The sequence below is a fragment of the Protopterus annectens genome, chromosome 2.part2 (genome assembly GCF_019279795.1).
Source record: "Protopterus annectens isolate FY-2018-M chromosome 2.part2, PAN1.0, whole genome shotgun sequence".
In the NCBI taxonomy this organism is placed as follows: Eukaryota; Metazoa; Chordata; order Ceratodontiformes; family Protopteridae; genus Protopterus; species Protopterus annectens.
In genome coordinates, this window is record NC_056730.1 from 214299421 (window position 1) to 214322110 (window position 22690).

The 22690-nt window shown below is 37.3% G+C and overlaps 1 protein-coding gene across 1 annotated transcript in view; it reads right to left on the minus strand.

Moving 5' to 3' along the window:
- Window positions 1-22690, minus strand: part of LOC122795599 (plasma kallikrein-like) — a 675844-nt gene that overhangs the window by 228636 nt on the left and 424518 nt on the right. The window contains exon 6 of the mRNA XM_044063862.1: window positions 18658-18811. Coding sequence (XP_043919797.1) covers window positions 18658-18811 — 154 coding nt within the window. The remainder of the gene's footprint in view (window positions 1-18657; window positions 18812-22690) is intronic.

The following is a 22690-nucleotide window of genomic DNA, read 5'->3' on the forward strand; positions in this document are numbered from 1 at the left end:
AATTATTGCAAGCACATGAGTACAGGCAAGGAGCTAATTATTAGAAACACTATTTACAAGATCCACTCTAGGTTTACTTGCCAGTCTAAATTTGTGGTCTATGTGGCCCAATGCTCAGGCTGTACCGCTTTCTATATCGGTAAAACCAACCGTAAGTTGAAAGAACGTGTTTACGAGCATTTGTATAAAATCAGAAATCAAAGCTTAGACAATGTTCTGGAAAGACACATAGTGTTATACCCACACCATTCTTTCTTATTTAGAGCCATTGACTCAGTGTTTGATGACAATAGAGGTGGACCTACATCTTTATTATTGGAACAACTGGAATTGTGTTGTCAACTTCGTACTGGATCTTGTTTCAATCCGGGTTTAAATGAAGTAGTCTCTTTGGCATATATACTTAAACTTAAGAACTTCAGATGCTAGTATACCATAAATGTTTATACATAACGCCCTTGTTACTTTTTAGAGAAAAGAAAGTGTAATATTAACAAGATAATTATTAAATTTTAAATGCTATTAAAAAACTGAAAACTATAAAACAAAAATCTAAATTACAACTAAAATTAAAATTATAGTTTCTTATTAGTGAAGTAGGACTTTGGTATACTTGTAGGTTTATGTATTTAAGAATATCAAATTTAAACATAAACAAAAATAAATAACAACAAAATACTTTTAAACCTATGTTTTTTTTTTACTTTGTTTTTGCACTATTTGTATTTCTAGACCATTGACATGTCTACTCGCTAGTGTTTAGGCATTTAGTTGGTGTAACAGTAATGTGGCAACTGTTTGTTTCAGACTTCAACCAACTTCAGAGTTTGTTTCAGACTTTAATTAACTTTAGTTTTGCTAGCACTATTGTTAACAATGAAGTATTTTATTTACTTGTTCAATTATTGATTACTTATGTTGCTAGAAGAGGTAGAAATTTGTTGCAAATATATTTAATATGTATTTTGCATTTTAAATCACAACTTGTGTACCACAGTGAGGAATGTCTCTTTAAGTTGAATGTAAATTGTGTGGCTCACAACACCCACTTTTTTATTTAGTATTTAATGATGAAGTTTTTATGACATTTTTTATCTGAAGAAGTCCTGCTAGTGAGCAGGATGAAAAGTGTTTTATTCTTACTGTTGGTTTGCAGTTTGTGTGTACTTTTCAGTACCTTGTGAGGGTTTGCTTCTGGATTAAATATCGTTGGTTTGCTTACTACTCTCATTGCCTTCCTCAATAAATCATGATAAAACACAGAATAGTCCACAAGTATATAGAAAACCTAGCACAGTCGTTCCTGTATTACATCCACTATTGGAGGCTTTTGCAAAAATATGCACCTGTGAAATTCACTCTTTATATAATGGCAAAGGTAAGAAAAAACACAATTATAATATTACTTTAAACGAAGGACAAGCTTTGTAAAGTCTATATCATAATAGAAATGTTACCATTAAACCAGTGGACAAAGGAGGCCTTACTGTGTTAATGGACATAAGCCATTATGAACAAACTATGCTAGCTATATTGTCAGACACTAACACATATCGACAAACAAACAGTTTAGATATTGTAAGGATGAAATCATATAGAGATAAGTTCTTAGATGAACTAGTTACATTGAGGTGTATATCATTGAAGCTAGCTAATTATTGTACGGTTGACTATCCAGTTATACCCATTATCCAAGGGATTCGGAAAATACATAAAAATTCTATTAGACTATTAGTCAGACCAATAGTAGATAGGGCAGGGTGGGTGGCACAACTGTTTTCTATTTTTATAGAGAAACATTTACAACTACTTTTGGAAGGAAATCAATATATACTGAAGGATACACAACAGTTTCTACAGAACCTTTTTAGTTTAGCCTCTATAAATTAAAATATTTTGTGTCTTTATTTAGTCACCGTGGATGTTAGGTCATTATTTACCATCATACCTAATGATGAAGGAATACAGGCTATTAAAACCTATCTGAGTGAGCATAATAAATATGATGGCAAGCTAGTGTAATGAATTAGTGAATTTATGAATATAGTTTTATCCCTTAATATTTTTGTCTTTAATAAGAAATATTATTTACAAGTGGATGGTGTAGCTATGGGCACAGCTTGTGCCAATAGCTATGCCAACATGCTGATGGCTATCTGGGCGAAACAACATTTGTTCAATGAAGAAAACTATAGGACCCTTATACGTTTTTACCGTCATATTTTTTACAACATTTTTCTGTTATGGGCAGGAACAGAGAAAGATTTCATGGGATTTAATGAGTATATACATGGAACTACATACTAAAGTTTGATGCTAAGATTTCTGGAACAAGTATAGACTTTTGAGATATATGCTTTATGAAATTGAAAGAGAGTGGTTTTGACACAGAGATACATCATAAAGCATGTCACAGAAATAAGTTACTACACTGCAAAAGCATAAATCCAAGACATATGTTTCATAATATAGTAAAATGACAGGGAAAAGGGTCTCCAGACTTAATGCATATGAGAGAAATTTTCAAAAAGAGCTGAGTAACTTCACTGAAAATTTTGTGTCAATAGGTTAGACCAGAAAAAGTGTAAAAAGAAGCATGAGAGAAGCAGCTACTCTGAGATCAGATATAGCTAAACGATATTACTCTGATAAACCCTACACAAAAAATATAAAGAGTACAGTATTACAAAATGACCAACTAAAATTCATTATGTTTTACAGCAGTGATATGAAAGATATAACTAGCATTAGAGAGAAACATTGAGCTATCCTCTCCACAGATGATAGAATCAGAAAATTAGTTGGTGATACACAAATTTTTAGCTATAAAAATAAAAATCAATTAAGAGGTTATTATGTAGCAATAATATTTATTTATTTATTTATTTCCAGTTTGATAACCGGGGAGGTCCACTGGGCTCATAGGGCCTGTTTTCAGTGGAGGACCAGGGAGAAAAGCTCCACATTAAAAACAATTGCACAAATTAAACAATTAAGACAAGCAATTGCACAAATTACAATTAAAACAAGCAAGCAAGGAATTATACATCTGTACAAATTGCATAGAATAATGCAGAAAAAAACACATTCATATGAAATACATAAAATAATAGTTAAATGAGAAGTGTAATGAGGAGGAGAAAAAAATGAATAAAAAAGAGAGGCAAAGGAAAAGAAGAAGAGCTATAGGAAGATTCAATTTATGTTCAAGGTCAAAGATTCATTTGCCTGTAGAGCCATTTACAGAGAGTAGGGATGGGGACATATATACACCATATACATAGAGTGTATACAGGGGAGAAAATTCATTATATGATAGAAGCTGTGGGTGGGCAGCTGTGGAACAGAAAAGGAAGTAGAGGTACTTGAAGGACATCATGTCTAGTTGACATTAGTGGAATTTAGGTAGGAAGAATACAATTACATTTCCAGTTTTGGGAGAGGTGGGAATAATAATGAACTAACATTTGGTGAACAAAACACAGAAAGAACAATGCAGCAATGTGGGGATTGTAATTATTGCAATTATTTAAATACTACAGGATTTTTTATACATCCTGTAATGCGAAAGAAATATAAAGCTGATTGTAATAGCATTAATACAATTGATTTGACACAATGCATTATTTGTGAATCATTTTATGTGGGTAAAACTAACAGATATTTGAAAGATAGGATTGGAGAGCATCCTCGCAGTATAAGAATTAAATCACAAACCAATACTTTAGCAAAACATATTCTAAATAGTTCTTCACAGCACTCGTTTAAGTTTATTGCAATAGAAGCCATCCATGTAACTCCACACTTAGGGGATATCAGGAATATCACAGAGTTACATGAAACTAAATGGATAATTAGTCTCCAGGCAAATACTAACAAAGGTCTAAATGGTAGTGTCCCATTAAAGCTGTGTTTAAAAGAACAACATCTATTTAAATAATCATTGCACATTTTTTAAATTTGATTTATGTATCTAATATTTTATTGTTACTTTATAAAAATGAAATAAGAAATACTAAATATAGCAATGCTTTTTATTAGTTAGTAGTTAGTAGCATCAATTTATAAATAAATGGTAGTATGTTATTGATCCTTTTATATATATTTTTCATCTCATTTATGTATTTTTATAACATCTTAGTATTCAATGTTTTAATATAATATATCTGAATATCAGTTCTTCTTTAGTAATAAAGTATATTTTCTCTGTTTTACCCACAAGATATGATAGCTTTCCTTTCTAGGTCTGCAATAAGAAGGCTTTAATGAAGTAAAAGAAATTTTGGTGTATATGTTTTGTTTTTGTTAATTTTACTTAACTATTTTTGACACATATCATCATATAAGTATGAATATAAGTGGAATGAAGTTAGACTTAATGCCTTATGTGGAGATCCAGTGAAACATGGGACTATGTTATGTAATGTTATGTCACAAGAGACACTACAGAAATTTTAATTAGTAATATAGTGAAGATGGTATTCTTACAAACATTTACGTGTGAGTTTATTTTAGAGACTATAAAATGTTTTCACCTGGAATATTTTCAGTTTCTGAAGTTGAAACATAGATATAACTCTTTTATTATATATACCTGTATAGGATTTTAGAGATCATAAAACAACATTTTCACTTGGAACATTTTTAGTTTCCAAAGTTAAAATGTCGATATAGCTTTTTTGTCATATATATTTGTATAAGATTTTAAATATACAAGTAAGATGAAGATGAGGTATTTATTTTCTGCAGAGATGTAGAAAAACATACTATTAAGACTTACGATATGTCATAGGGGATACCATAGACATTCTGAGCTAAAATACAATGAAAATGACAATATTGCAGATAGATACATAAGTGTCTGTGTTAGAAATTGGATGTCTAAATGCACGCACAGATCTAACATCACATTGACGTGCATTTATATAGGATTCTAAATATGAGGTTAGGTTAAGATAGCCTAGGTTTACATCACTATGAGGAAATGATTTTAAAAGATTACTTATCATGTTTTTATGTAAATATTTTTAAGAGTGTTACAAAAGATTTTTTTCTTAAAAAACTTTCTCATATATAACGTGTACAGTGGATGATTTTACAGGTCATGATTTATTTATTGTATTGTAATTTAATGGTTTACTCACCTAACCCATGGGAGTTTGTATCCCTTTAAGAAGTACCACAAATGGCTACAATGTAATTATGAAGTAATGTCTGAGCTCAGCTAATTCATATTGCTTTTAACGATATTTGGAACATATAAAGCATGTATATTGGTTTGTAATTGTTTCGTCTGAAGAAGCAAGTAGTAAACTTGTGAAAGTGCTAAACCTGTTATTACAGAAGTTACCCTGACTGTGTTTTAGCTCATTTGTTTTAATTTTTACATTAATTGCTAAAATAGACTGTTTCGTTAACTTCCTATGTAACATCCGTGTCAAAGATCACTTTGAGAAAACATGATTCAAGTCAGTATTGCTTGTTTAAACCATGATTTATTAAGTTAAAACAGAATACAGGATTGGGGGCTTAGTATAATGGTTAAGATATTTACGTCACAGTCACCTGTGCAGGGTTTGATTCTCATCTTTGAAAAGAGAAAATGGTACCCATGAACTATTAGATCGTTCACTCCTGTCAAAGCTTCATATGTTACCAGTATATAAGTAATTCTATACATATTCTAAGGCCTGATGAATTCAGACTCTCACCACCATTCACATTATGAGTCGGGCAAGATAGAATGATATATATATATATATATATATATATATATATATATATATATATATATATATATATAAAATTACAGATAGATATATAGATATAGATATATAGGCGTGCAATTATGTCTAATAAGCTTTGTAAAATCGAACCTTGGGAAAGAGGGAGAAAAAGGTGATTATACCATGACCCCACATTAATATTCCAAAACGTGCACATTGATTGATCAGCGTGCATGTTGTTAATCGACTTATACTAATGGAAAAGGTCCGGTGACCCGGACTTTTTCCATTAGTATAAGTCTTTTTTAAAAGACTGTCTCACTATGTTAAAGGAGTTTAACATAGCGAGACAGGTTTAAAAAAAACAACAGAGATCTCCATTGCTTATTTTAAAGCTGTCTTGCTATGTTAAACCCATTTAACATAGCAAAACAGTTTGTAAAAAGCAAAGGAGATCTTGCTTTCTCCGTTGCTTTTTCAAAACTGTCTCGCTATGTTAAATGGGTTTAACATAGCGAGACAGCTTTAAAATAAGCAACGAAGATTCTCTGTTGCTTTTTTTAAAGCTGTCTCACTATGTTAAACCCATTTAACATAGCGAAACAGTAAAAAGCAATGGCGATCTTGCTTTCTCCATTGCTTTTGCCCACAACTCTGATGTACTGCGTAGGCATATGCATGCGCAGTACATCAGAACTGCCGCAGAATACCAGACAGCTGCGGAAGGGCAACAAGGAGGCAATATATAATGCCATTATTTAAGAAAAGTAATTATTTTTTTTCTTAAATAATGTCATTGTATAATAGCAATAACCCACTTCTGGGTGTGGGTAATGCTGGATTTACCCACGGTTGGCTTTGTTTGACCACTCGGGCTTCGCCCTCATGACCAAACCACACCAACCGTGGGTAAATCCAGCATTACCCACACCCAGGTGTGGGTTATTGCTATAATAATCATGTGTAGACATATAATGCTACATAGGAGTCAGCCTTTAAACATAAATCATGCAGTATCAGTTTGCATAGCTTTCTGACACCTCGCACAGTGCTCTGTTTACTCTTCAGGTGATGAGCTTATCTTACCAGTGGCATCACCACATATCTGGTATTTTTCTGGACTATCTACAAATCATAATGATAGCCCAGTAATCCAGAAAGCACTGTACACACTGTGGCATTATCTTTATCTAAACAAACAAAATGCCAGAATTTGTAAATATATAGCCTCAGCTTAATTTTTTATGAAAAGAATTGTTACTGCAATGCATGGAAGTATGAGATGACATAAAAAATGGGAAAAAGAAAAAATAAGGTGTTCCACCTTGTACTGACATACTCGATGTCATAATATGGGCAGAAAAGTGGGTGGGGAAGTGGGTGGAGAGGTAGTGCTGTGGGTGTTACAAAGGGTGTGGTTTCTCACTATATTCACCATAGAGAAAGGTGGCAACACTACTTGCCAGTATAAAAGTAATTCTAGATATATTTTATAAAAGTAGATAAACAATCACTTAAAAGAATTATAAGGCAAGTATATTCACTGTGTATTTTTCCCTCCTCTACTATATACAGAACAAGAAGCTGTCCCCCAGAAGCCCCTGCTACTGTGCAGTGAAAAGTCAGAGAGTGATTCCACAGCTGTTTTATCTCAAGCTATTAAAACATGCTAAACTGATATTTTTTATTGGTTAAACAAATGAAGTTCTTGAACTTAGAAAGAGAAAAAGATTCATATTAACAGAAAACCACCAACACACTGAAAATATGAATTAACTGATTTGCACATTAAACAAGCAAATCACTTAAAGCAGCAGTACAGTAACAGTAATACCATGTTTTGAAACAAGAAATATAAAATACTTGGAGAGAATATATTTCTACAGAACAGAATATGCTAAGGGTGTTAATTAAATATATTTTATTCATTAAATTAAGTTGTATGTACTTGCAGAATAAACAAAATATATTAAAACAAGGAAGAAGGCTCACCTAGAAAAGAGCTTACCAAACGATATGTGACCAAAGGAATATTATTTATTCTCAAGACGTGTATTTTAAATGCTCAAAGAAAATTTATAATAATGTCACACTGAGGTCCAGGAAGATATAGTCTTGTTTAGACAAACACATATGTCTATTGCATTAATTTTCTATTTTCATGAGTCTTTTTTTGTTATGATAAGAAGATGTCTCTCCAAGTGTCTGTCTCTTCAGGATCGTATGGGTCCAATCCATTTCTTCTTGAATACTGCTGAACATATCAGAGTTAAGAAAGGAAAGTGCATCCTTTAAATAGTCAAATGCACTTATTCTTTCTGAAAGAAAGATTTCTAGTCTTGCTGGAAATAAAATCTGGCACTTAATACCACATTTTAGGGATATCACAAGGGGTAAATGCCTTACTTTATTTATTTATTTATTGCCATTTGTTAACCGGGTTAGTCCAGCTGTGCTTTTGACCCATTTTCAGTGGAGACTCGCGGAGAAAAGTTCCAGAAAATTGCATAATAGTACATTGATCGCATGTGGAAGTATAGTACTAACATAGCTGAATGATTTACAAAGCTGTTAAAAATAACAAAGTTGAGTAAAAATAACAAAGTTGACTAAACAATAACAAAGTTGAGTACAGATAATAACAATTACAAAGCTGTTAATATGCAAAATACATACATGAAGTTCTATCATCAAAATTTTTTTTTTTTTTTGAGAATGGTGTGTAGAAACGTGTGAGACAGGAGAGGGAGACTAGGTGGGATTATGACAGGAGCAAGTCTTGCAGTTAAGTAGAAAAGATTTTAGTTCATTTTTAAACTGGGTGTAGTGGGTTATGGACCATAGGTTAAGGGGGAGTTTGTTCCAGGCTTGGTGACAGTATGTTTATAGAGTATTTTCCCAATAGATTTGTTTGGTTGATATATGTCTAGTAGCTGTTGGTTCGATGTACGGAGGGTCTGGGATATATGTGGAGACTAAGGGTGAGAGAGATGGACATAAAGAGGGCTTGTAGAGAATAGAGTGTAGAATTTGAAATTGAGATAGAAGCAGTTGTTGGGGGAGTTCTAGCCATTGGAGAGAGTTTAATGCAATACAATGGTGTGTGTTGTATGGTGAGTTGGTGATGAATCTAGTTATTTTGTGATAGATTTGTTGGAGTTTATTCAGGGTGGTGACTTGTATGTTGGTGAAAATAGAGGCAGTGTAAAGGAGAGAGGGGAGGATTAGTGCCTGTTCAAGTGTCAGTCTAGCCTCTGGGGTGAGACATTTTTTGTTTTGATAAAGCAGACCTAGTTTTTGATGTATTTTCTTTATGCATTGGAGTAAGCGGAGGTTGAATTGAAGTTTGTCATCTACTATGACCCCAAGTAGTTTTGTATGGGTATCAGGTTGAATAGTTGTGTTGTTCGAGGATTTGATGAAAAATTATGATTCATTTTGAGCAAGAGATCAGGAAAGGAAGAGCAGGAGCTTAGTCTTTTTGGGGGTTTAGAATCAATTGGTTGCCAGATAGCCATTGTTCAGTGGAAAGGAAGGCTTGTTGGGTTAAGGTATGGCACTTGGAGATGTTGTTGGAAATAGATATAAGTGTGGAGTCATCAGCATATTATGTAAGAGGAGACTCTTTGCAGGAGGTAGACAGGTCATTGGTGAATATATTAAATAGAAGGGGACCTAAGATGGAGCCTTGGGGTACACTGGTGTGGGTAGGAAGGAAGGGGGAGATGGATGAGAGCCATCTGATGGATTGTTGCCTTCCGGTTTGGTAGTTGGTGAACCATGCTAGGGCGGATGTGGATAGGTGTAGATTTAAGAGTTTGGATAGTAGTAAAGGATGAGAAACAGTATCGAAAACCTTTGAGGTCGAGGAAGAGACAAGAGACAAGCTTATTGTTATCCATTGCCTCTGCAATAGAGTGAGTATCCTATTACTTTCCATGAATGAATAGTCATTATCAAATCGGATGACAGAACTATCATTTTCAGATGGGAATTTGCCAAAGTAGTTAAAATAACAAGCATTTGTCCAGACATGAGATGAATTTCACAATTACAGACCTGAAAAATGCTTCTTCATTAACTGGATGTTGTAAGAGATCTATGGGCTCTCTTTATACCATATGACAAGACCTCCTGAATGTTTAATGATTTTTGGAATCCAGCTGGTGAGGGAAATAACCATGTTTCTCACGCCATTTTTTCAGGCACACCATAAATTCTAACATTATTTCTTCTTTCCCTGTTTTCTAGTCATCCACATTATCCAATAGCCAGTTATTTTGTTTTATCAAAAATTCAAAGTGTTCTTCTTGCTCACTTAGTCTTTCCTCAATGAGATTTAAACTTGTTTATCTACTACCTATACAAACATTTTTTGTATGATCATAGTATTTAGAAGTTCACACTGTTTTGCCAGTGTTTTGTAATTAATTCACATTTTTATCCGTATTGTCTACTTTTAAGTTTAACTCTTGTATGGATGACAATATCTTTTGGAAAAGCCTTCTTGTACAGATGGCCTCTTGCCCAGATGTTTGAAAACTGACATTTTTCAAGTTATCTGTTGATATGTATTCTGACAGATATTTTTTGAATTATTCATTTTTGAATAATATAATTTGATCCTCAGATAAAATACACACATTTATACTTCTAGTACTGACTATATCAAATTTTATATTAAAATCATATCAAAAACTTCTAACAGTACAAGATAGCTAAAATATGGTGTACTTAAGCCATCATCTTGGCTGAACTCCTGGTTCATAGGTTTATAGATGTATATTAGGCTAATGACCACCACAGTCTTTAAACACCTAGCCATGCAACCCAACATAGTTTTGCCCCCTAGTTCTTTGAACACCACTATGGTGGGGTATGTTAATATGGAGATAGTCATGGATTTTGAGTCAGGGAATATTAGTTGGGGATTAATTTAATTAATGTTGACTTCTGTCCATCAGAGACATGGGGGCAGACCAGGAGTGACTTCATGATTTTTCATCCAATGATCCAGGTTTTTTTTTTGAGTAGGGTCAGGGATGAACTTTGCTTCACATAGATAGGGAGCTTATTACGTAGAGTGGGGATTTTAGGAGATACATATCAGTCTCTCCAGCATGTTCTAGTTTTGTTACAGGCAAAGTTCAGGTCTTTGGATCTAGTGTTACTGGTGTTGTATGTTTTGTGGATGTGCAAGAGATCCATCAGAGCTGGATCCCAGGATGCCTTATATGCCAGACATAGATCACCTGACAGTAACCTGCAAGAGGCTCAGTACAGAGATAGAGCTTTGTAAGCTAGCATATTCATACCCTGGATTCTCAAGGTGAGGAACCTTTGAGGGTGTTCTGACTGTTGCAAGTACCTAGTTAGGTACATGCCCAAAGAGGCACTGTACTCAGTGATGGGTCTTATAATGGCTGAATAGTGCTGTAGTATAACTTCCTTGGACCTGGATGCCGTACCCTTGCTTATGAGTTGTGTGACATATTCTTACTGTATTGGCTATGTATTGGTCGAAGGCAAGAATACTGTCTACATGTGTTCCCAGATCCCTAACTATCAGGTCAACTCTTAGGGGTGTTTTGTTGATGGAGTAATTAGCCTGGGTAGACAATTCCCAAAAGGGAATTATAATGCATTTCTTAACACTGAGTTTTAATCTGTGGCTTTGGCGCCATTCATTTGTTTGTGTTGGGCCCTCTTATAGGATGTTGTTGTTGTTGTGGGGGGAATCTATGACAGCTCCTAATTTACAGTCATCTGCGAACTTTGTGAGACAAAGACCTTTGACATTAGTCTTGACTTCTGAGAAGTAGAGGCCAAACAGGAACAGCCCCAACACAATTCGCTGGGGTACTCTATTTGTGACTGGTCTCTTGGCAGAGGCGGTCTTACTGGTCCTGTCTTCTGAGGTCCTATCTGTGAGCCAGCCAGCAATCCAGTGAGCTATGCAGGGATATATGCCTAGTTTTGAGAGTTTGTCAACAATACCCAAGTGGGATATTGTATCAAATGACTTGACCAGGTCAAGGTAGGTGGGAAGCACCATTTTTCACTCACTTGTAGCCTTGATTACCCTCTCAAAAAAGTCTACCAGGATGAGTAGGTAAGACTTTCCCTTAATAAAGCCAAATTGGGATAAGTCCACTGTCTGTAGGTTGCCAATGACCTTGTTGATCATTTGAGGGACATTGTCTTAATACGTGGCAAGAGGTGAGTTTTTTTCATATGCTTATTGTATGTTATTGTATGTTATGTCAAGTAAAGGAGGGAGGTACTAAATATGAGAAAAAAACATACAGCTGGTACTGGACCTACTACTCACCCTCACCCACACTGAATAGGCATGTTATATGTTGTGAACTGAACTCTTATGCTTTATGCATTGGTTAAAATGTGGCTATTTGGGTCCTCACAGTGGTCTCCTGTTGCAGAAGATGGAAAACCTATGTGCTATAATTTATTTTGCATTTGCAAGGTGTACTAAAAAATCAATATAATAAACATAATTTACAGTGATAGCAAGAAGCATTTGAGACTGATAAAGGCAAACAAACAATATGTCAGGTGCAGCTTGTTTAATAAAGGTCATTCTGCTGAATGCTGGTTTAAGGTAATGTACCATTTCTGACACTGAAGAGAGCAAGTCCCTCAGTAATTTGATAGGAGCAATAGTGTAGTAGATTTGGGAACTCATCTTGGCAGTAACCATTAAAGGAAGATCTAACATGGGAGAAATTATGTGGCACTGGCAGTACCTTATGAAAATGATTTTAGATGGTGATGAATTTAAACAGGCTTTCTGCAATCCCGAAATTGTGCTTGCATTGTCCAAGTCTGGAAACCCCTGCCTTGTAACTGCAACCTTATACACATTTCCCATGTAGATTAAAAAAGTTCAAGTGCATCTGATTCCGGATTTTGCTAAAAATAGTACCAGATATCCAGAAATTATGCACTTACCAAAATTATAGATCTGTGTTGTTTTGTTTTCATCCATTTCATCCTTTGGGTTATTAGATGCAACCAGATCTGACCTCAATGCATTTCAGAAGCTTTGAGTCCAGGGTTCTGACTCCTCCCCTACAGACAATACCCTTCTGTTTCTCAAAGTACCTCAGATCAGGTTTGCCTACTTATACACATAAGGTGTTTCCTGTAACTCAAGATACAAGCCCAGCACTGACAAGACTAAGAGGAACAACAACACCCAGGCTTTCTAAGGACAGAGACCCTGGTGAGGTCCAACCATCAGAGATAAGAGTAAAATCTGATTATTTAGGTTGTGGGATAGAAGGAGGGATGCTGAACTGGATGAAAACAAGACAACCTGGACTTAGCATTATGGTAAGTGTGTGACCTTCATATCTAATATTGTCTGTTTTGTACAAATGAACATTAGGGACAGATTGCCAAGCTACCAAGACACTCAGCTGGTATTAAGTAAAGATAAAATCTGGATTAGTATGGCACAAAGGAATGAACAGTAGACCAAGTAACTACAGCACAAATCTCATCAACTGGAACCCTATTTTTGAAGGTAGTAGATGTAACCAGTACTCTGGTAGAATGCGCCTTTGGTCTGATATGCAAAGATAATCCCAACTTTTTGTACACAATGTATAAACAGCTGGAAAGTCACCTGGATAAAATTACTTTTGAAACTTCCTGACCTAAGTTTTTGTGAGAGCAATGAAGACCCAGTCAGATTTCCTGATGTCCCTAGTTCTGTGTAAATAAAACATGAGTTGATGACAAACATCTAGAAATGTGGGATATACTCTCCTTTGTTAGAGTACTTTGAAAAGAACACAGGCAGATTGATAGTCTGATTAAAGTTTGTGTCAGTGGCCACCTTTGATAGAAAGTTAGGGTTCATTCTGAATGGTACTCTATCCTGATAAAGAAAACAGATATGAAGGCCCCCAGGATAAGGTCTGCAACTCTGAGATCATCATTGCAGACATGACAGCTACAAAAAGTAAAAAGAGAATTTTACAACAGAGGTATGTTAAGCCTACAGTAGCAGCAGATTCAAATGGAGCTTGTGTTAAAGCCTGAAGCATAATGGTAATGTCCCGAAGGGGGACTGGGTCTTTAATTCGAGGCCTTAAAAGGTGGCCGCTAATTATATTCTGATGGTTATAAAGCTGGATCCCTTCTGAAAAAGGTCTGCCAGGAAGTCCAGAATGGATGGAATGTTTTCCGAAAAAGGATCAAATCCTCTGGAGGAAGCCTTTGCCATTTGTTGGAGATAAACTTTCCTAGTATTTAGTTTTTGAGAAGAAGACAAAATGTGAATTTCTGGAGCAGAAAGCCTGGCATCTCTAGTCACCATTAGAATTAGAGGAACCATGCAGTTAGTCTTAAGGTTTTCAGTTCCCAGAGAGGCTGTCCAGATGGATGACTCAGAAGATGTAGATGAAGTTCCAACACCTCGGGTGAATGTACCAGATGAGGCTGGAAGAAGAGAAATCAAATTTGCTGGGGCCAAAAGGCAGCAATGAATATAACTCTGGCTTTGTACTTCTTGGCTTTCTGAAGAAAGTTTATTATGAGAAGAAGGGAAGGAAAGGAACAATTGTAGACTAGAGCATCCCTCCGTGCTTGACCCTTTGGAGAGGTTAATATAAAGTAACTGCTTCACTTGTTGTTTGGGTGTGAAACAAAAAGATCTAAGCAATGCTAGCCCCTCAATCTGCATTGCCTCTGTCTGATTGAGACCATTCATGAGGCAGAAGGATAGATCTGCTAAGTTTGTCTGAAAGAACATTAGAAGTCCCAAGAATGTGCATTACAATCAGAAAGTGGAGGGAAGACTTTGCTTGCTGCCGACTATCAATGGCATTCTCACAAAATAGATAGGATTGCATTCTTCCCTGCCTGTTGATATACCAGACCACTGCCTTGCCGCATGTCTGGATAGCAATCACACCTTTGGGGAGGGAGTTCTGAAGTGTTTGGAACACTAGGAGGACTGCCCTGATCTCCAAGACATTGATGTGAAGATGGGCCTCTGTCATTGACTGAGATCCTTAAACCATATCCCTTTCAAAATGCACCCCTCTCCCAAAGGGGAGCATCCGTGGTTACCATAGCTATTGGAGGTAGTGGGAAAAAATGGTTGACCTTTTGAGAATTTGGGGGAAGTCAGCCACCAACTGATGTGCTTCCTGCATATTTGTGTAAGACAAACTGAAGGATGTAGAGGATGAGTCATCAAGCACTATTGAACAGAAGGGGTCCACTGCAGGAATTTCATGTAGTATCTTGCTAGAGGGACCAGTGTGATCAATGCAGCCATTATGACCAATAGTTAGAGAATGAATCTTGCTGGGGGAAAAGGGTGGTAAAGAACCTCTGAAGTTACTTGATACAGTGACACTATTATAGACTTTGGGGGGTTGAATATCTGGCAACACGTATCCAGGTGGTATCTTATGAACTCTGTTAGCTGCATTGGTATTAGCTGATTCTTTGCATGACTGACTGTAATTCCCAACTGTGGTGTGAGACAGAGCAAAAGTTTCAGTGCTGAGCCAGTATTTCCTACAGTGAGGAGCCAATCATCTAAGTAAGGAACACTTGGAACCTCTGCAATCTGAGATACACTGCTACCACTGCCATATGTTTGGTGAACAGCCATCCTGTAGCTCTATTAAGCACATTCAGTTGTCCTTCTTCATTAGCGGTAGAATGGACTGAACTGTGACCATCCAAAATTGTCTCTGTTTGATGAACTGACTGAGGTGTCTTAGGTCTCTCTGTTTTCTTTGAAGTAAAAAGAACCTGGAATAAACGCTGGATCTTGTCTGGTGGGGGGGGGGGGGGTGCTGGATAACTCTTTTTCTAGCAGCTTTTTTTACTTCTACTGTAGCAAATTCCATCTGACTGGGTAGAATGTCAGGAATCTTCCTCCTTTTTGCTGATGGGAAATAAAGGGAATTGTGTAGACTTTTGATTAACCTCTGCAACTAAGAGTATTGTGTGATGGTCAGCCAGGCTTGAAGGTGCAGGAATAAGCTCCCTCTGACTGCCTCCAGAGGGTGGCCACCTGGTAAGCCTTCAGGAGTGCTGATAGGTTTTCTCTGTAAATGAACACAAAACCCCTGATTTTGCAGTTTGTCATTGGGATGAAGTCCATTAAAATTATTCCCCCCTCTGCCCCAGGGGAGGTCTGTACAAAAGAGTTTCTTGGCTAAACCTCTAGCATTTGTGAAACCATAGCTTTTTCTCACCTTTTTTTATTATTGGAAAAGGTAATTTGAGGGGTGGAAAAACAGATTACGATCATAGACAGGGTATTGCATTCCTGATTGCTTTTTGGGCATCTAGGCATGTTGGTAGATAGCAACCAGTGCCTGTTGCCCTAGCCATACAATCAGCTGTGTTGGAAAGCAGACACATGGATATATTCGGCATAGATTATTGGGTGTATAACTGGGACTCCACTGACTTATGGATGTCAGAAGGTAAATGACTTGAGAGGGAACTGACTAGCTCCATCATCAAGTCCTTCTGAAAATGTGTCATATGGGCAAGGTAGTTTAGAGCTTTAAGTACAAAAATTGCTGAAGTGTATACCCATTTTTCAAATCTGTCCATTGACCTGGATTCTGTATTAGGGGGATGGAAAGATGTGCTCTCTTTGGAGAGCTCCTTTCTTATGGCCACCACAACCACACTAGCACCTACTGGGAGACCCTTGCTCCAATGCATTCTCATCCTAGGGTTACCAAAATCTTAGCCCATCTGGTTAGTATCAGTTCTTTCACATCAAGTCCCTTCCATGCCTGCTACAAAACTAGGTCTATTATGTCAGCAGCAGGTGGTATTGCAAAAAAGGTAGCCCCATAAATGTCAAGGAACACAGACTCCTACAGAATGGACATATCAGAGGACCAACTTCTTTGCTGTTTCATCAGTTCATGAATGTCACAGAAGGTGATGTTATCTAAGGGGCATCCTGGGGACCCTTCCCCAAATCAAAGTCTGTGTCTACAGTCATTGACTCCAGAGAGGAATCTAATTTTTTTTTTTTACAATTCTGTTTGAATCTAAATCTTTTTTTCTTACAATTCTGTTTCTTTGGAACCCATTCTGTTTGGGCTTCTGAGGAAGGTTAAAAATCTCAATGGGAAGACATATGGCGATCACTCACAGGGTAAAGGAGGCTGACTGTCCCCATTGACCAGGATGTACAGACTCAGATACAGGATCCAAAGGAGGTTGGAATGGAGCTGAGAATGACAGATACGCCTCTTTTTGTGGTCTGGAGAGAACCCTTTCAAATGCCTTGAAGGCAGAAGACAAAATCTGAGTTTATGAGGTGCTCCTCTGATCCAAAAAAGGGATACATAGGGCATCTTCAGCTCCGATTCACCCTTGTTCCAAGGCTGGCAATGGTGCTGAGCTATCAAGTGGCAAGACACTGAGGGGAAATGATGGATCCCAAAACTTTGGAGTTGACCCAGTCCCTCAAGCCTTGGCCCCAAGGCTTCATCTCAGAGACGTGTTCCACTCCAAAAACACTGGATTCAAGAGAGTAGGGGAAACTGTCATAGTCAAAAGGACGGTTTCCTCCAAGACTTGTGCCTGGTAAGAATGCTCAGACTCATGGGCTTCAAATCCAAAAGTCAGACTAGAATAGGAGAAACCAAAGGAAGAGCAAAGAAGGTCATACCCTGGACCCCCTACAAGATCAGCACTGGGAGGCCCCTCAGTTGAATCTGCATCCAAAGGTACCTCAACATCATCATGTCAATGTCAACTTCAGTGGGACACTTCTGTGAACAGAAGGACCTTATAGATGAAGCCACTAATGGTGGTCTAGATGAATGCATCTCCTGTAGGAAAGAGGAATAAAGTCTAGGACTCACCATGTCTGGTAAGAAACTTGGAGGAGGCATAGGGGATCAGATCCAAATATTTCTGGATCCAAGTTTCAAGGCATTTTCAGTGCCGAACCAATTGGGATCTATATGGTCTGGATTTCATTTACTGTTTTTTTCTACTCTTTCTTCAGAATCTTTCTCTATTCTCTGTCTCTAAGTTTGTCTCTCTCCATTTCCTTTTCTTTTGAAAGCATTGGTCTCTCAGTCCTCTTAACTGGAGAGGAGACATCATAAAAAGTTGAAGCTGAAGCTGAGCAGGAAGAAGGCCATTATGAACTTATTAGTCCCTACTTCCTTGGGAAGCTCTGGGACCAAAACAGGCACACACCTCTCCTTCAGAATCTAAATGTTTCACTCTCAGACAATAAACACATAAGGAATGAGGGTCCTATGGTGGAATTTTTGTGCCAACATTCGGAGAACCTCTTAAATCTGGCAGCCTTGCTGAAATACTAGAAACTAAAACAATGCAACTGTAAAAGGTAACAGAAAGCCAAAAAGGCAAACACCAACTCAGTGCAATAAGGAACCCCCAACTAGTTACAGTGAGATTAAAAGGTGGAAATGTTAAGAAGATGTTAAGAACAAAGGGGGAACATTTTTTTAAACACAGGGAGGAATATGATAAAAGACAGATGCTGTTAAGGAACAAATTAGCTAGGTATCAATAACCTCAATCTCACAATAAGCCCAATTTTAAATCTATAAAGGCACTAATCTACCTCATAAATCAGATCCTGGGAAGACCACATCCTTCTGGAACAAGCAGCAAATGAGATCTGGGATAATCTGAGGAACAGATAGTATTGTGGATAGAAGAGGAGTCAGAGGCCTGGATCCAAAGCTTCTGAAAAGGAATGAGTTTGGATCCAGTTGAATCCGACAACCCTAAGGCTGAATTAGATATTGGCTCTGCATGTTTTCCACATTCGCACATGATTCTCCCTAATTTTGCAAAGAAAAAAGAGAGTGAAAGCAAATATAAAACTGCACACATTCTGAAAATGAACTCGAGAATGTAATTTACAAACCGGCAGTTTTGTTGATGTTTTTCTGTCTTGGCTGTGAAAAACTCACAAACAGGATTACCAGAGCATTCTGTCTTAGTTGAACGATGGTCACTTCCATCAACGATATTCATAGTATTCCCAAGAAATTCAAGATAGTAAATGTCGTTAAAATAAACTAAATGGAAAGAAAGAGATAGCATTTAGAGATATATAAGCATTTTCATTTAGCAAATATAAATCTTTGTAATAATAATGTGAGTTATTTCTGCATTTTATTCATCAGTTTATAAATATTTATCAAGACAATTTAATTTAAGATTTACCGCATCCAAGATAAACAAGTGATTTATATAGGCTACCAGACACTGGAATTATGAACTCCAAATTCAATTAAATGGCAATAATGTGCTTTTAAACATAAATTCATTTTTCTTTTGACAGTTTAGCCTCACATTGAGCACAGTTAAGACACAATTATACAATATCCCATTTTATTAATTTGTGTAGAACTAGAGACAATTCTTCAGAGATTGCCTGGCAATTATTTTAATCAAATAAAGGGGTGATATTTTTTAAACCAATTCTTTCTTGCTGAAATGAGTATAAGACATTGTTTTCTTTTGTCAGGAATTTTGAGATTTCCAAGTTGATGGGGCGGCTATGGTGGTGCAGCAGTTAGCGTTGTTGCCTCACAGCAAGAGGTTCTCCAGTTCGATTCTCAGCTGGGGTACCTTCTGTGTGGAGTCTGCATGTCCTCACTGTGGTTGCGTGGGTTTCCTCTGGGTGCTCCGGTTTCCTCCCATATCCCAAAGACATGCTGTAGGTGGATTGGACACTCTAAATTGGCCCTAGGTATGAGTGTGTGAGTGTGTGTGCCTTCTGTGGAAGGTTGAGTGCCAGGCTGGCAACTCGACACCGTAAAACTCCAATGCCAATCATGAGCGGACAGGTGATCCGCTGTGGGGACCCCTAACCGGGAAAAGCCGAAAGAAGAAGAAGAATGCAGTTTAGTGACTATAGCAACCTCCCCTGCCTATAAACATTTCTAAGGAAAGAAGTTCTGAGATATTTAGCGTTAATGGATTTGGATAAAACCATTTTTATTCAGAAATGAGCATTTTTGGTCAGAGGAACAGAGAAGCATCTCACTGGCATATTTCAGTATAATATATCTATATGGATCGACTGATTTTCACTGAATGGCCCAAATATTGACATTCATAGTGTTGATCAGAAAATGACATTACAAATGTCCACACACTAGTAAGCATGTGCCAAGTAACAGTCTCGGAGAATGCAAAACTGAAACATCAAAACATTAATTAAAATATTAAGCCCCCCCCCGCACCCCCTGCTAATTTTATATATTAATTCTAAAAATGCATAATATCATGGAAAGGGCAGATTCCCCTACCCCTAATATTGTGCGATCTCACTAATCTGTCATTCATCTGTTTAGCTGACCAAATATTGTCAACGAAACAGATGTCAACCAACTATAGAGTCTACAATATTAAGTTTCCCCATATGTATATGTTTATCTATATCTATAATTATATCTGTATCTATATATCTATATCTAGCTCCATTGATAGATATCTGCACACACACACACACACACACACACACACACACACACACACACACACACACACACACACACACACACACACACACACACACACACACACACACACACACACACACACACACACACACACACACACATGCACACGTATGTTTGTATTTGTACACATTGAATACACGTATTGTTGACACACTAAATATCTATGTCTTTATGTCGAAATTGTGGGTGTCAACAAGTAACTACACAAGCACCAAGAAACAGCCATGGTGCATGCAAAAAAATAAATAAATAAAACATTGTTTTTGCAGGGGGCAAGACCCCTGCACCCCATGCTAATGATATCTCTTAACTCTGAGTGTGCAAAAAAAAAACACAGGGTAAGGGCATTTTCCCCAACCCTGTGAAATGTGTGATCTTGGACAGCTGTCAACCAAATGTTTAGTCAATCATAAAAAGTCAAATAAACAGCTGTCAGCCAAATGCACACTTGACCAATGTGATGGAACTCATATATATATATATATATATATAAATATATATATATATATATATATATATATATATATATATATATATATATATATATATATATATATATATATATATATATATATATATAAACACACACGAAACCAAGAATTTATATATCAACAATACCCCTCAGTTGCAGCAAGCATAGACAACAGTTCATCCAATTCAAGTTCTTCTATTTCAGCAAATCCACAAATAGAGAAGCATTTGCTAAAAAACTTTTATTCCGAACACAAAGATTCTTGTCAGCCAGTATGTTGGCAATGTGTGTAGGTTCAGTAATCTTCACATCATTTTGAACTAATTCTGAGCATATCTAACATAGCTAAAGAAGGCCCTATGATTGTCTTTTGAGTCCTTGGCGATTTTTCTCTCAAAATTTGCCTTGGATGATTTTATGAGAGCTCTTAGTTTTTTACTTATAATGATCAAAGGTGTCTTATCTTTCAAGGATTTTGCTCTATCTTGTAGTAGCTTCCTCCTTTTGTTGTAGAGCTTGTTTATGGCTGGGGTCCACCAGACTGGACGCTTGTCTTTGGTACAAAGAGTCTTAGTTTTGTTTGGGATTGCCTGATCCATGCAGTCCTGTAGGTGCTGGTAGAAGGCATTTGTAAGTGATTCAGCGGTTTGAGTAATGTTTACCACTGGCTCAGGGGCCTTAAAGGAGACCACACTAGTTTTTAGAAGTGTGAAGTCGGCTTTTGAGAAGTTTTTCACTGTGGTCTTTTTTATTTCAGGTGGGGGCGGGATGAGGACCTCCAGCGAGATTAGTTTATGATCTGATCTCACCAGTGAGGGGTATACTTCCGGTGTTGAACATTGTGATCCCATGTTCGTGATGATGAGATCAAGTATGTTTTCTCCTCTTGTGGGGATGGTGACTAGTTGTTCCATGGCATTTGAGTTTATGAACTTCAGGAACATTTGGGCTAGAGTGTTTGGGCTTGAGTAGTGTTCCCAGTCTATATTAGGGTAGTTGAAGTCACCTAGTATGATTGTGTTTGGAGATACATTTATCCCCTCCATTGTTTTCAGGAAGGCCATGTGAGGTTCCTGAGTTTGAGAGGGTGGCCTGTAACATGCTACAAATTGCAGAGCAGTCTTGCCTATGGTTAATTGCACCTGGATGGTCTCCGATGCATCATGCGTTGCCACCAACCTTGAGGTGTGGGTGTCCTTTATGAATATGGACACCCCCCCTCCTTTCTTGGTGTTGTCCGGATTTTGGGGCCGGAATGCATGATATGAGGTGAAACCTGCTAGTGCTGGGGTGCTCTCAGGATCCTTGAACCAGGTTTCTGTCACAGCACAGACATCGATGTTCTCCATACTGAGAAGGGCCTTGAGTGCGTGCATCTTGAGATTGAGACTTCTGGCATTGAGCAGCATTACCCTTAGTTTTTTTACTTTTTTGTGTTCTAGGGTGGTAGGTTTAGAATTTGAGCCTTGCCTAAAAAAGGCACTATGGGGGTGGCAAGAGCCTTTGCTAATATCCGGAAGCCTAGGGGTGACAGGTGCAAGCCATCCCTTGCGAAGCAGCGTGGCTTGTCCAGCATGTCATCCCAGGCAGACAGACATTGGGTCCCCTTTGAATGACACCAGAATTTAAGCCAATTATTAAAGCTGATCATCTTATCACTGTATTGTGGCATCATTCTAGGTGAAGGTAGGATACTGCTCAAGGTCAGGGTCATACCTGCCTGGGCTACATAATCAGAGAGCTCCTCATTGTCTCTTTTCATGTAGTCCAAGGAGGTACATCTCAGGTCGTTGACACCAGCGTGGACAATGACTGAGTCGTACTTGTACCTGCTGTTGAGAGACCTGAGTGCTTGTGTTATGTGGCGGATTCTAGCGCCCGACAGGCAGCTTACTGTGACCTTCTCCTTACTCAGTCTGGTGAGCGGGACATCAGTGTGTCTGACTATGGAGTCA